The sequence below is a fragment of the Marmota flaviventris genome, chromosome 2, assembly GCF_047511675.1.
Source record: "Marmota flaviventris isolate mMarFla1 chromosome 2, mMarFla1.hap1, whole genome shotgun sequence".
Lineage (NCBI taxonomy): Eukaryota > Metazoa > Chordata > Mammalia > Rodentia > Sciuridae > Marmota > Marmota flaviventris.
The window spans coordinates 47,959,649-47,973,566 of NC_092499.1; the positions used below are offsets into that span (position 1 = coordinate 47,959,649).

At 31.4% G+C, this 13,918-nt stretch overlaps 1 protein-coding gene across 4 annotated transcripts in view; it reads right to left on the reverse strand.

Annotated features, from left to right (window-relative positions):
• Ralgapa1 (Ral GTPase activating protein catalytic subunit alpha 1) overlaps positions 1 to 13,918 on the reverse strand; it is a 251,241-nt gene that overhangs the window by 151,198 nt on the left and 86,125 nt on the right. For all 4 annotated transcript variants that reach the window (XM_027929475.2, XM_071607832.1, XM_027929473.3 and 1 more), the window contains exons 13-16: positions 10,342 to 10,490; positions 7,596 to 7,725; positions 6,151 to 6,388; positions 4,365 to 4,526 (exon numbers count right to left, since the gene is read on the reverse strand). In XM_027929475.2, coding sequence (XP_027785276.2) covers positions 4,365 to 4,526; positions 6,151 to 6,388; positions 7,596 to 7,725; positions 10,342 to 10,490 — 679 coding nt within the window. The remainder of the gene's footprint in view (positions 1 to 4,364; positions 4,527 to 6,150; positions 6,389 to 7,595; positions 7,726 to 10,341; positions 10,491 to 13,918) is intronic.

Sequence of the window (13,918 nt, forward strand, 5' to 3'; positions counted from 1 at the left end):
TAATTTACATTTGCTTGTACCAATTGCCAGCAAGCATTACTTGTAGAAAATAACTTTTGTCTTTGTCAAGATCCCCAGTTTAATGTGAAAACCTTCAATTCCATTCTCCAATCTTGAAGCTTGCCAAGGTCTTAGTTTGGATACCTAAAGTGTATATCAAAGTGTATTTAAATATCAGCAGTTTGCTCCAAGGTCAGCCTACTTTTCCAGTATGCTAATTGCTCATTACTCTATTTTAAGCAAATAGCTTTACTTTTTCAGTTTGGCCTGGAAAGTAGGGTCATGACGGAGTGTCTTAAGAGATTTCCCTGACGTTTATGGATCTAAGAGTATAACAAAAAAGTAGCAAAAATATCCAATATCTCCAAAACACCAACAGTACAAATCATATAGTGACTTTAAAAAAAATCTTTTTCTCAATATTTTATTAAGAAAATTTTCAAACACCTAGAAAAGATTAAAGTTATAAAAATGCACACATACATACCCCCTAAATTCAAAAGCTATTAGCATTTTGCCAAATTTGCTTTATTTTTGCTGTATATATGTGTTTTTGAAGTATCTGAAAGTAAGTTTGCAGATACCATGACTCTTCATTGCCTATATAATTCAGGACTCATCTATGAGTAAGGTTATCCTCCTATATAGCTAACACCATTATTACACCTGAGAAAAAAAATTTTTAATTCTATAACATCGATTAATAGTCAATCATATTCTAAATTACCTATAAAATTATTTATTTATTTTCTTTGAAACCAGATTCCATAAGTGTTCATGTATTACATTCAAGTATTGTCTTCTTAAAAATCTAAAACAAACGCCACCCCCAACTTTTAAAAAGAAAATGTCTTTTTGAAGAATCTACGCCAGTTGTCTCACAAAATGTACTACATTCTAGTTTTATTTGTTCCTTCGTGGAGTCATTTAACTTGTTCTATTTCCTATATGTACTATAATATAGGAGTCAGGTATACAGGATTAAGTGATTACTTCCATAACCTCCATTGTAAAGGTACAATTACCCTTTACAAATGTAAAGAATATGTGGGATGATCCATGACTACAAGTGAACATCCTATTCTCAAGCAAACTTGTACCTAATGGCTTTAGCATCAAAATAATGATCCTTGCTTAACTCTGTAAGCATTTTAAACTGAGATTAAAAAAAAAAAAAATCCCTTCAGTTCTTCTATTTACACTAGCTTAAATTTTTTGATAAAGAGTTTTAACTTCACATCCCCCGCCCCTTATATGTAACACATACACATTTTGGGGTATCATTATGGACTACTGCATTTTTATGCTTTGACCATATGGAAGCTCCCCAGTGACTTTTGAACTTAATCAAATATGCTCATTTTCATTCACATTAAAAAACAAAACCAAAAACAAAAACAATGGATAGGTGCATGCCTGTAGTCCCAGCTCAAGAGGCAAAGGCAGGAAGATCCCTTGAGCCCAGGAGTTCAAGACTAGCCTGGGCAACATAGTGGGATCCCATCTCAAAAATAAAACAAACAAACAAAGCCAATAAAACATCAACAACAACAAAAACATTAAAAGCACAATCAGAATTTTTCAAAGCATACTACCATGGAGCAAAATATTGATAATATAATTAAGGTTAAGTATGTAGAAGAAACAGGAATTCTTTATTGTGAATGCAAATATAAATTAGTATGGTCTCTTTGGGGGACAAATTAACTTCAAATCCTATAGATAAACCCGCATATGTGCATAAAGTAACCAGCATACATATTCTATACCATTTTAAATAGCACAAAATTATAAAATATATGTCCATCTTCAGGACATAGGTTAAATTATGGGACTTCCATGGAATGAAATAAGATATAGGAAGTTTAACAGTTTTTGATACATAACATTTTAAAGATACATTATTATAATAGCTTGACTTCATCTCCTAAGAATCTTTTCCTTTCATACTCCACTTCAGCCACAGTGACTTTCTTACTCTTCCTCAAAAACCCAAGCATATTCCTGGCTTCCGGTTGTTTTACTTTTTCTACTGACTGCCTTGAATGAGCTTCTTATAGGTTCATTGCTAAGTTCATTCTTATACTTTTTTCAGGTCTCTGTTCTTATATGATAAAACAGGCCTTCCCTGTCCTCCCTACCTAAAGCAATCCTATTTTCCCATCCCCATTATTCCCTAGTCCTTTGTTGTATTTAAATTGTTTTGGTTTTCCTTTTTTAATATTTTAAAATTTTCTCTTTAGTCCTTTGTACTGAGTTTTCTTCATGACTTACTACTACCTGATATGTTTATTGATTTATCTGCTTATTACACATCTCCCCAACACTAGAATTTTCAGCTCCAATGAACTTTTGCTTTCTCACAACTTAAACCTAAGTGCTTAGAACAGTGCTTCCATATTGAATATTTAAAAATTGTTTTCATTCAAATGTGTAAAAAACCATGGTTCACAATAGTGTAGACACTATGCTTTATGCCTGTATATGCATAAAATAACTTTAGAAGGATGCTCAAGAAATTAGTAACAGCGGTTGTCTATACTGAGGTGAACTGGAATGGCAGAGCAGTGATGAAGCAAAGACTTACTGTATTGTTCACTTTTTATCATAGATTGAATTTTTAACCATGTACGTTAAGAACATAAAAATTTAATTTAAAAATTTTAGGAGAATATATCTCCAAATAATGTTCTAACTTAATGTTGTCCTTTGAAGGATTTTCCAACTTTATGCAGGTACCTTTCTTAACAAAAATTTTAATAATTTAACTTTTTGTTTTTAGAGGCTTATTCACAAAACAAAATTCATGGCAAGGTTGTCTAACTTTTAAGTATCAGAAAGTAATCACAGCCAGCTGATTTCAAGATGAGTATTTTATTACATACTATTTAATAGAAAGATAAATGCCAACTTATTAAAAATGATTATTTGTCACTGGACAGCTAATGGGACTTTGTGCTTCCTTAAACTTTATAAACTAAGAATAAATTCTATAATCAGAAAGAAAAGTACTTTAAAATTATTTCAAGATTTAAATAAACATTTAAATGTAAAAATAATTCTTTCTTAATACACAGATATTTTCTATATATGTGACATTGGAAGAAATACATTTCAAACGTAACCAATATTTTCCTTAAGATTCCAATAAGTAACCATATACCAAAATTCTAAAGCATTAAATTAATTTTAATCCATAAATATCCTTTTTCTTTATATTGTTTCTTATTCTTCCTGCATATACAATTAATACAACTATATGTTTATTTTATAAGACAGTTCTGAAAATGCAATCCCTTTAAAGGATTTTAAATCAACAATAATTTTTAATTCTTAAAAAAATTTAATTTACTAATTCTTTTTATTTCTGCATCTTCTTTTAAGCTTTAATCTCAATAATTTAGAACTCACTGTTTTATGTAAGACTTATCCTTATAATGATGGTTTTAAAACTAATAATATTTATTACTGATTACCATTCAATACAGATACTTCCATGGAAAATTCTCCTTCTCCGGAATTCCAAGATTATAAATCCTGAAATAACTTCAAGTAATTTTGTTTCAGTCATGAAACAAGTGTTATCATTCCCACTCACAGATGAAGTACTGAAAGCCTATAAAGGTTTGATAAATTATCTAAAGTTATCTAGCTATTTAGTGATGAAAGAGAAAAAAGGTTAGGACAAAAGTCTTTTCACAGAAATACTCTATTATATTCACACCAAGTTATAAACATCTGAGAGGAAAAGAATTAAGAAGGTAGCTAGCTCTACAGCATGCCGAGTGATCCTATGCCTAGAAATTTTTCATATTAGTGCTCCTTCACTGGCATTTCACAGATTATAGAAATTTCTTCCTTATTTGTTAAAAGTAGCAGGGACACTAGCAGTAGATTCCATCTTGGCCTCAGCTCTCTGCCAGTAGAGAGCATGAATTCCTTGTCGGATGTCTATGAAGCCAATCTATATAATTATAGCACTGAAAATTAGCTACCCTAAATTTCCATGTTTGTGAGTACATTCATTTAACAGTAGTATATTAGTTAATACTCAAGTTCTGTAAACTGAATCAGAGTTCTACTATTTCAATGCTGTAAAATGACATTTTAAAATCAGGGATATCTACAGTAAAATGAACTACATAAAAACAATAATGAAAGATTAAATCTTTATAGCATAAGAGGGTAAAACAGCGTGCTACTGGACTCTAAATACTATTAGGAAAAAAAAAGATTTTGCTATACAAGTTTTTCATTTCATAACAAAATCAACTGATAAAAAAACTGTATGTTTATATACATTGTTTTTAAGGACTATAAATTAATTGTTCCATACAATTCTCATGACTTTGAAGAGTACATACCAACAGTTTTTTGCCGTACTATACTCCTCGCCTTTTCAGTTCCTGGGGAGCCAGTGGTTGTTGCACTTCTCTGTCTCATTGGGGCTTGACCAGGCTGATCACGACTCCATCCTCTAGAAAATGACTTGTCAACTGAAACTTTCTGAAATTCATGTCCAACTCCTAGAAATGTAGATTTTCAATCTCAAAATACTGTCACCTGATCAGTAATACCTTTAAATTTATGTGTGCTATGTTGCCTCATATTCTTAGGCTTACTTATAATAAAGTACAAAATAACAATATAAAATGCTATGTACTATAAGACCTTTTTGAGCTTCATTTTACATAAAATTATATTATAAAACTTATGCAGAATTATAAAATTATATCAATAATAAACTATTATAATCTCTGAAACAGACTTGTTTGTAATAGAAATAAAACATATGGATAAGAAAAAAGATAGTAAATGAGCTAACCCAAAATCTTGCTATAGTGAAGGTTATTTAATTTCGACCTGCCAATAACAGCTATGTGCGAAACATATAGTTGAGAAAAAAGGAGTCTGAGCTTCTTCATACCCTGGAAAAGGGGTTAGTATGAAATGTGATTTAAGTGTTCTCTAGTTAGTATTTTGCATTTTTAATAATTAGTTGCTAATAAACCAAGGAATATCAAAACATAATAATTATATAATCATTATGCTATGCCCCAATCTCTTTAAACATCTGACATATTTCACACCTAGGGAACATTTGCTTTTAGTTCAAACAAAGAAAATACTTTCAAAGAATTTTCCAGGGCAGGGAATGCAGATCAGTGGTAGCTCAGTGATACAACATTTGCCTAGCATATGTGAGGCCCTGGGTTCAATCCCCAGTACCACAGACACCAATACGAATTTCCACAATTCTTTACTACATACTTTTTAAAAAATATATTTATTATTTAATTGTAGTTGGACACAATATCTTTATTTTGTTTATTTTTATTTTTATGTGGTGCTGAGGATTGAACCCAGGGCCTATAATGTGCTAGACAAGCACTCTACTGTTGAGCCACAACCCCAGCTGAAACTATATACTTTTAAAGTAGAGTAAAGTAAAATCACTCCTTTAGTTCTAACTAAAATTTGCTTATTTTAAAAAAGGAATGGCATGGGCCAGGTTGTGGCTCATTGGTAGAGAGCTTGCCTAGCATGGTTGAGGCACTGGGTTCAAATCCTGGCATCACATAAAATAAACAAATAAACTAAAGGCACTGTATGTCCCTCTACAACTAAAAAAATATTAAAAAAAAAAAAAAAAAAGGAATGGCATAGGCAGGAACAATGGCACAGGCCTATACTCTCAGCTTCTCAAGAGGCTGAGGCAGAAGGATCACAAATTCAAGGCCTCAGCAACTTAGTGAGACCTCTTATCAAAATAAAATAAAAGAGAATAGGAATGTTGCTGAGTGGTAAAGTGACTCAGGGTTCAATTCCCAATACAGAAAAAAAAAAAAAAAAGGGCATTTTATAAATTTCCATTTTGGTTAAATATCAAAAACAAAATAAAATATGTAAGATTAACGTTAGCTAACTATGTATAGAACATTGTCAAACTTTCTATTAATTTTAAGATTAAGAAAAATTACAGGGTATTTACATGCTTTATTGTTGGAAAATTTAATCTCCTAGGTATATGAAGGCAGGAATAGTTAAGAAAGAACATGACTTTTACTGCCCTCCTTCTCCCTGGCTTGGTTTCCCCCAACTCAATTATTTTAAACAAACTTATATGGAGCACCTCTGAACAACTCTTACCTTTCCCTTTGTGCTTTTTTTGCTTCTGTTCACTCAGCTTATCCAATGGTAAATCACTGAGATCCAAACTATATAAATTCCTAGCTAAAACTTTAGTTAGTGTCTCCATAGTTAGGGACCACTCAGTGGCCAATTCTTCCCAATACGTCAACGATGACAACACTGATAGTAAGTCATCCCAAAGTTCACGTGAGATGTAGACATTTAGATTTGCTTTAATCCAGGCAACTATAAGAGTCTACAAAGACAAATATTCAGAAATAACAATGAAATGTATATAGTGTGTGACTTCAAAATCAGATATTCAATTCTTTTAAAAATCACCTAAAAATAAGAATTTTAAAACACAAAAAATCCATGACCCTTTCTTCATAGTAGTGCTTGTGAAAGTAATTCATGCAATCATTAGTATTATAAACTTCATTTCAACAAATGCCAAATCCCAACATACCAGTAATTCAAACTGAAAAAAAAAACCTCACTAAAGTCATAACTACCTTTCATGCTGCATTACACTAATAGCTAATTCTATAAATTTTAGTAAGAAATTCATATATAAATTTACACAGCAAATATAAAGTTGGAAAATGCACAAAGCTTAGAACAGGAGTAAATATCAAAATGTGCAAACAACAGAAGAAATTATGCCCTTCAATAAGCTAAAATTTTATCTTGTAGCTTCCACTTTTGGATTAATTACAACAGGAAAATTAAAAAGAAAAAGGGAGTTCAGTTAATAAATATTTCTGTTTTTAAAGGGTTATTTGCCACCAACAGAGAATTTTAGGTAAAAGATTAATATATGAAATAATTTTTTAACAATTATACTTATGACCAAAAAATTAGATCTGAGACAGTTTTTGACATTAAAAACGATTTTATCCTTATTTACTTTTAAATCTGTCATCCTAAAAACATATGTTTTTCTATTTTTCAAAGACTCTATTTTTGAAAACCACAGTGTGTAACTTCTGTGTAATCAAACTAACACTGAAATTTCAAATTAAGAAGAAGGACTATAAAAGTCTCTGGAACAGTGTAGGAATGGATCTTGACTACTAGTTTTTCATTACCATGAAACAACTTAAAATTTTAAAGTCTAACAAAACAAACAATTAGACTATTACTCTTAAAGTCCTCTGACAGCTTTTTGCAACAATACATAAACATGCCATGTGAGATAAAATTAACATCATAACCCTTTGTGATAACACTTTTTTCACAGACATAATATCTCTTCCACTCATACTAGGTTTAAGTTTGTAAGTATGGCAAATAAACTACTTAGATGAGCATCTTTTAATTTAGCTCTACAAAAGACCTTTAATATGAACTGATTTCTGATTTAAATCTTTTTTCCCAGGTAACAAAGCTCAGGGTTCAATAAATCCTTTAAAAAATACGTATCTATCCATCTATTCATCTATTTATTTTATTTTTATTGCCTGGAAAAGTGGTCCTGCAAGTCGACCTGCCAAGGTCATATTTTTTTTCCCCTGGAACTGTAGAAAAGCTTGTGATGACATCTTCAGTACAGACTCCGTGACTCTGAGCAACACAAGCAGCATCTGTTCCCTTAAAGTAAAAAGATTAATTAATGTTTCCTTCTTGCATATGCTTGCTTTTGATTAGTGGTTAACTTTCAAATTAATATTTCTTATAGCATTATCTTTGGAATAACTCAAATATTAAATATAAAAGAACTTCAAATTTTTAGAATTTGTTAAATATTGAAATTAAAATTCCATTCATGGGCTGGGGTTGTGGCTCAGTGGTGGCGTGCTTGCCTAGCATGCATGGGGCACTGGGTTCGATTCTCAGCACCACATACAAATAAATAAATAAAGGTTCATCAACAACTAAAAATATATTTTCTTAAATTCCATTTTTATATTTATATCAGTCATTTTAAAGTCATTTTCAGGCACAATAGCCTCAGATAAAATAAGATAGATTTTTGATTTTAATAATGAGCAATTAGGAGAAAAAGAAAAAGTAGGAATAATGGCTCTTCCAATCCTTTTTATTTTGGCTATTTTTAAATCTCTTGTTCTTTTTGTGTATTATTAGTCAAGCCAACTCTACCATTATTCTTATCTTCCCTCTTTCTTCTAGCTGGTTACTATTAAAACAATAAAACTACATCTGATATTTTGAAAACTGATTCAGCCTCAATGAAAAAGAGACTGACAAGGGAATTCTAGTTGGGTACACAACCAGGCTAAAGCCCAAGTGCCTATCACAGCCTTCTCCTTTTTAGCTATTCTGCAGGCCCATTCCAGGCATAGCATTATACATGACAGTCACTGTGGGAAATATGGCTGAGACAGCAATAGGTCCCAGATCTAGATGTCATGGTTTTTCTGGGAAGTAAGGGCAGAATCAAATAGAAAACTATCACTTAATTAAAAATATCCTAAATTTATTAGTGAACACACATGCAATCATTCAAAAAATAAAAACCTTAAAAGTGTCACATTTATAAACTTAGGCTTCTAGTTTAGCTATATGAAATGAAAAGCTATTTGAAATCATCTACCTATACAATAAAGCACATATTTTACAAATAAATCTTATCTGACTTATGGTCAAACCTTAACGCACTCATATATCAGACAACCTTTCACTTTGTAAAAATAAGAATGATTTTAAATAATAAAGAAAAGTCTTAGAAATTCAACATAAATTGTGGATTTCCCAAAGTACTATGACACTAGGAGATCTTAAAAAATTAAGAAAAAAATCTCTAAAATTGTGTTGCACAAATCAAGACTCACACTATAACTTGGCTCATCAATGACTCAACGCATACAGAAAGAAAAATTAAATAACTAAAAAAAGAATGATTAAACGAAGTTTAATTTCTGAAGTCAGAAAGACTGTAATTCAAATCTCTGCTCACCACTTACTGGGTATGTGAAAAAGAAAAGTCACTTAATTTCTTTGTGCCTAAGAACTATCCCATGCAAAACAGGAATATTTCTATGTTATACAGTGCTATGAAAATTAAGGAACACATGTAAAAGAGCTTATAAAGAAACCTAGCACAAAGATCTATTTCAAATATACTGATAACTAATTTTAAATGGAATTTTATTAATACTGTTAGTAAAGAACATTTGCAAAATAAAGCCACTTTTCTCTATGTAGCAAAGTTTTAAAAAGGCACATCCTTTGGCCAAGTGCTCCACTTAAGAAATGAGGCAAAGGAGGAAACATGATTATATTTACTGTCTTCCTCCCCCCAAACAAAAAGAAATAACTACATGTCCATTATTAATATGGACTGTTGAAGAAAATTATTTATATACATAATACATTATTATGTTAACAAATGTAGGATACAGAAAAATAAAACAACTTGTATGTACCTTCTAGGGCCTCTCTCAATGTTTATACACAATCAAGGGATCAAGACAAGTTTGACAAGAACTATACAGAGATACAAATATAGAATGAAAGAAAGTAAGGGGGAAAATGTGGGTAAAATATGAAGAAAGAGGAAGACAGTTTAGAGAATAGTTTTGGTGACAAGAGGGAAAGATGGCAGACAATCATTCTAAAAGTCTGGAATGTGCTCAGAAGAAAGCACTTGATAACGCTGGGAAGAAGGGTCCTATCAAGCAAGGTGGATAGGTAAAAAATTTAAGAGGAAAAGAGAAGGCAGGGAAAAGTAGGCAGAAAACTGATCATACAAAGCTTTGAATGCTAGATTAAGGCATCAGGCATTTACACATTCGATGAATCATCTTTTCATTCATTCATTCATACATGCATAAATTCCTTTCTTCATGTATGTATGCATATATGTATGCATTCATTCCTTGGGATTGGGGAAACCATCATATGCATACTTCAGAAAGATAATCCAAGGGGTCTTGTGAAAACTTGATCAAAGATGTTTGAGAAAAAGTGAACTATTATCACCATGATTATTATACATTTTAAATTTATTTATTCATTCATTCAATAGGATACCCTAGGGGCTGGGGATGTAGCTTAGTTGGTTGAGTGCTTGCCTAGCATGCACAGGTACCACCATAAAAAAAATAAAATAAAATAAAAAATCATTAGGAGGCCCGACAGCATTTTAACAAGCCCTGTTCATAGATGCTATTCCTCCAATAATTACTATACTTGTGTACATAGTAAATAAATAAATAAATAAATATAAAGGATAAAAATTTTTACCAAGTCCTTTTGTCCATTGATACTTGTACAACCATGTAACGATAAATGTTAAGAATGCGTTTACACATATCTGTGTGCTCATCCAGAAGATTTTTTATTTCATTTGCAGGTTCAAGAAGAAATATGTTTGATGAGTTTATAATGAACACCTAAAACAAAAGAAATCATTATCTATTCACAATGGAATTTCAATGGCAAATTTCTTTACAAAGAGAAAAAACTTAGATGCTGATTACTAGGAGATAACTATAACTTATAGGTACTGTGGGTTAATTCTAACTTCTACTACCAGCTTAGTATCTGAAATTTAAACTCATTAAATTTGCCTATGTTTATGTTTACCTAGGCAGATATATAATTACTAGTAGGCACTCAAAAGAAAATAAAACAAATGCAAAACAAAAAGCATTTTTAAACTGATAGCTTTAATAATAATAACCCTATTCCTCTCGAAAAATGAAAAGAACAATAAAGCTTAGAATAAAAAAGGTCACCAAAATCAGGAAAAAATTTCTGAATGAGTTGTAAATATTTTATCCCTTTTTTCTTATTTTTATGTGTCTATGTCTTTTTAATGAAAACAGACTATGGAAACATTACATATTATAAATATTTCTAATGAGAGGTCATCAATGTGTATCTTTAATTAATTCTAACCAACTCATTAACTATATGTTGTTATAGAGGGAAAAGTTATAATGGTGACAGGTGTGTACAGACACTCTCAAGGATACTTCAGAAGAACAGAACATTGTTATCTATTGCAAATTTAGAATATTTACATCATTATGTCCACAATTCTGATATAAATCTCCTGGAAACTACATAACAAAATGGAGTTGTAAAATGTAATGAGAGAAGAGACTATTAAGCAAACTTTTAAAATAGTAAAAAGAGCCAATTCTGTAAATCTAGCTATGCTGATCAAGAAAAACAAGAACAAAAAAAAAAAAAAAATACAAAAAAACATTGGAAATAAAATGAGAGCAGTACTATAGATTCAGGAGAGAGTTTAAAATGACAACTCAGTGCACTGGAGAGTATCATATTAAGTGAAATAAGCCAGATTCAGAAAGTCAAGAGTCATCATGTTCTCTTAATATGAGGAAGCTAGAGAAGAAAAAAGAAAAAAAAAACTTAAAAGACCTCACGAAAATAGAAGGAAGACAAGTAAACTTGAGAGAGGGGATCAGGGGGAAGGGAGTAGGGAAAGGAAAGGGAAGGTACTCGAGAATGAAACTCATCAAATTATGTATATCTACAAATATGTTTCAAAGAATTCCACTATTAGTATAATGCACCAATATTTCTTGTCACATAGCTATACTACATTTTCCATCCTTTCTTGTAATTATGATTGTCCCAATAATGATATAATGTCCATACAAGTGATGCATTTTCTTTCCTAGCCGAAACTTTTAAGAAAAGAGCGTTTCCTACGTATTTTCATTCTCTTTTGCCAATTGGTCATACACAATGAGGTCTAACAAATAGAAATCCCCAATATAAGAAAGATAATAAGTGAATAAATTGCTGAAAGTTCCTGAATTACTGAATATGGAAAAACTGCCTGTTAACCAGCAATTTTCTACTGAAGAAAAACAACAACAACTAATGTTTGAGCCACTGTGTACTGTGGCTCTATTCTATACTTTTTTTTAAAAAAAAGGGGGAGGACAACTCACAAATAATTTCATGGCAATGAAACTTTAATGAATTAATTTGTAGAATAAGCAATAACTTGCCAAAACTTGCTCAAGAAGAAACAGAAAAGTTGCACATACAAATACCATGAAAAAAACTAAACTGGTAATCCAGGTCTCTCTGATATATCCCTGAACAATAAGCCTAGACAATACTACAGGCAAAGCTTCTTCTCTTGCATGAATTCTTTCAGAGACAAACAAAAAGGAAAACCACTCAATTTATTTCATAGAAATATAACCTTATTATCAAAAAACAAACAAGGACTAGATAATTAAATAAAAGGTCAATATTCCTTGTGAACATTTACATGAGAATATTTAAAAAATACTAACAATTCAAACTGGACAAATTATAGTAGTGTTTATTCTAGAATTTTTTTAGCAGAGGGTGGGTATGAGGAATTTAACCCAGAGGCACTTTCCCATTGAGCTTTATCCCAACCCATTTTTATTTTTTATTTTGAGACAAGGTCCCACTAAGTTGCTGAGAGGTCCTTGAACTTGCAATTCTCCTGCCTCAGCCTCCTGAATTGCTGGGATTATAGGCATGTAATCCCATGATTTTATTCCAGAAATTTAAGGATGTCTTAACATAGAAGTACTTATTAGTAAGTATATCCTTACCAATAGATTCAAACAGAAAAAAAACATGATTATCACAATGTATATAGTAAATTCTTATCAATAGATTAAAATAGAAAAAAGCATGATTGTCACAATGTATGTAGAAAAAGCACTCAGCACTTTTTATTTTTCAAAAATTTAACAAACAATGAAAAAGGGAAAATTCAATAATCTGACAAAAGAACACTTATAAAAAATGTAACAAATGTATACACAGCAAAAGAATGAGAAGAGTACCATCAAAAGCCAAGAATAAGGGGCTGGGTTGTGGCTCAGCGGTAGAGCACTCGCCTAGCACGGGCGAGACTCGGGTTCTATTCTCAGCACCACATAAAAAAAAATAAAGGCATTGTATTGTGTCCATCTACACCTAAAAAAATAAATATTTTTTTTTAAAAAAAGCTAAGAATAGGAAAACAGGTGCTCACTATCATCTCATTGTCCTGAGATGATAAGCACAAAAGGAAGGAAGGGAAATAGAGAAGGAATATAAATATGAATAAATTGATAAGGAAAAGACAAAGCTAAGCTATGCAGCAGTCTAGAAGAAGAGCATTCCAGTCACAAAGAAATGTAAGTTCAAAGGACTGAACAGTGATTTAGTTTCTAAACTCTTACTCTAGATTTTGCAATTATCCTGTGGGCCAGCAACTAGTTTAACTCTTAGGAGTCTTATAGACTTCACAAAGACTTTTGCCCTAATGCTTAGTGGGTAATGGAAAGGTATTGGAAAGTTTGAGCAGAGAAAGAACATGATCTGTCTTACAATTCCTCTGGCTAGGATTCCTCTGGCTACTGTGCTAAGAATAGACCAAGAGGACATGTGGGCAAGAGTAGAAAGAAGCACAGAGACTAGGAGTTAACTGAAATAATACAGATGAAAAATTATGGAGACATAATATGAAGGAGAATGAAGGCTGAGTAGTCAAGATTCTTGTATACACTCTGAAGAAAGAGAATTTGTTGTTAGACATTTATAGTGTGTGTGTGTGTGTGTGTGTGTGTGTGTGTGTGTAAAACAAGAAACCCTAGGAAGCAGGAAAACAGAGATATCATTAAATGAAACAAGGAAAACTATAAGAAGAGCAGTCAAGTTTAAAAAGTCTATTAGATATCCAAGAAGATGCCAACTTAGCATTTGAATATTTGAGTTCAGATTTCACAGAGTTCAGATGAAAAGATCCAGACTAGAGATAAAATTTAGAAATGGTAGTATATACATGGCATTTAAAGCCACATGAATGGAT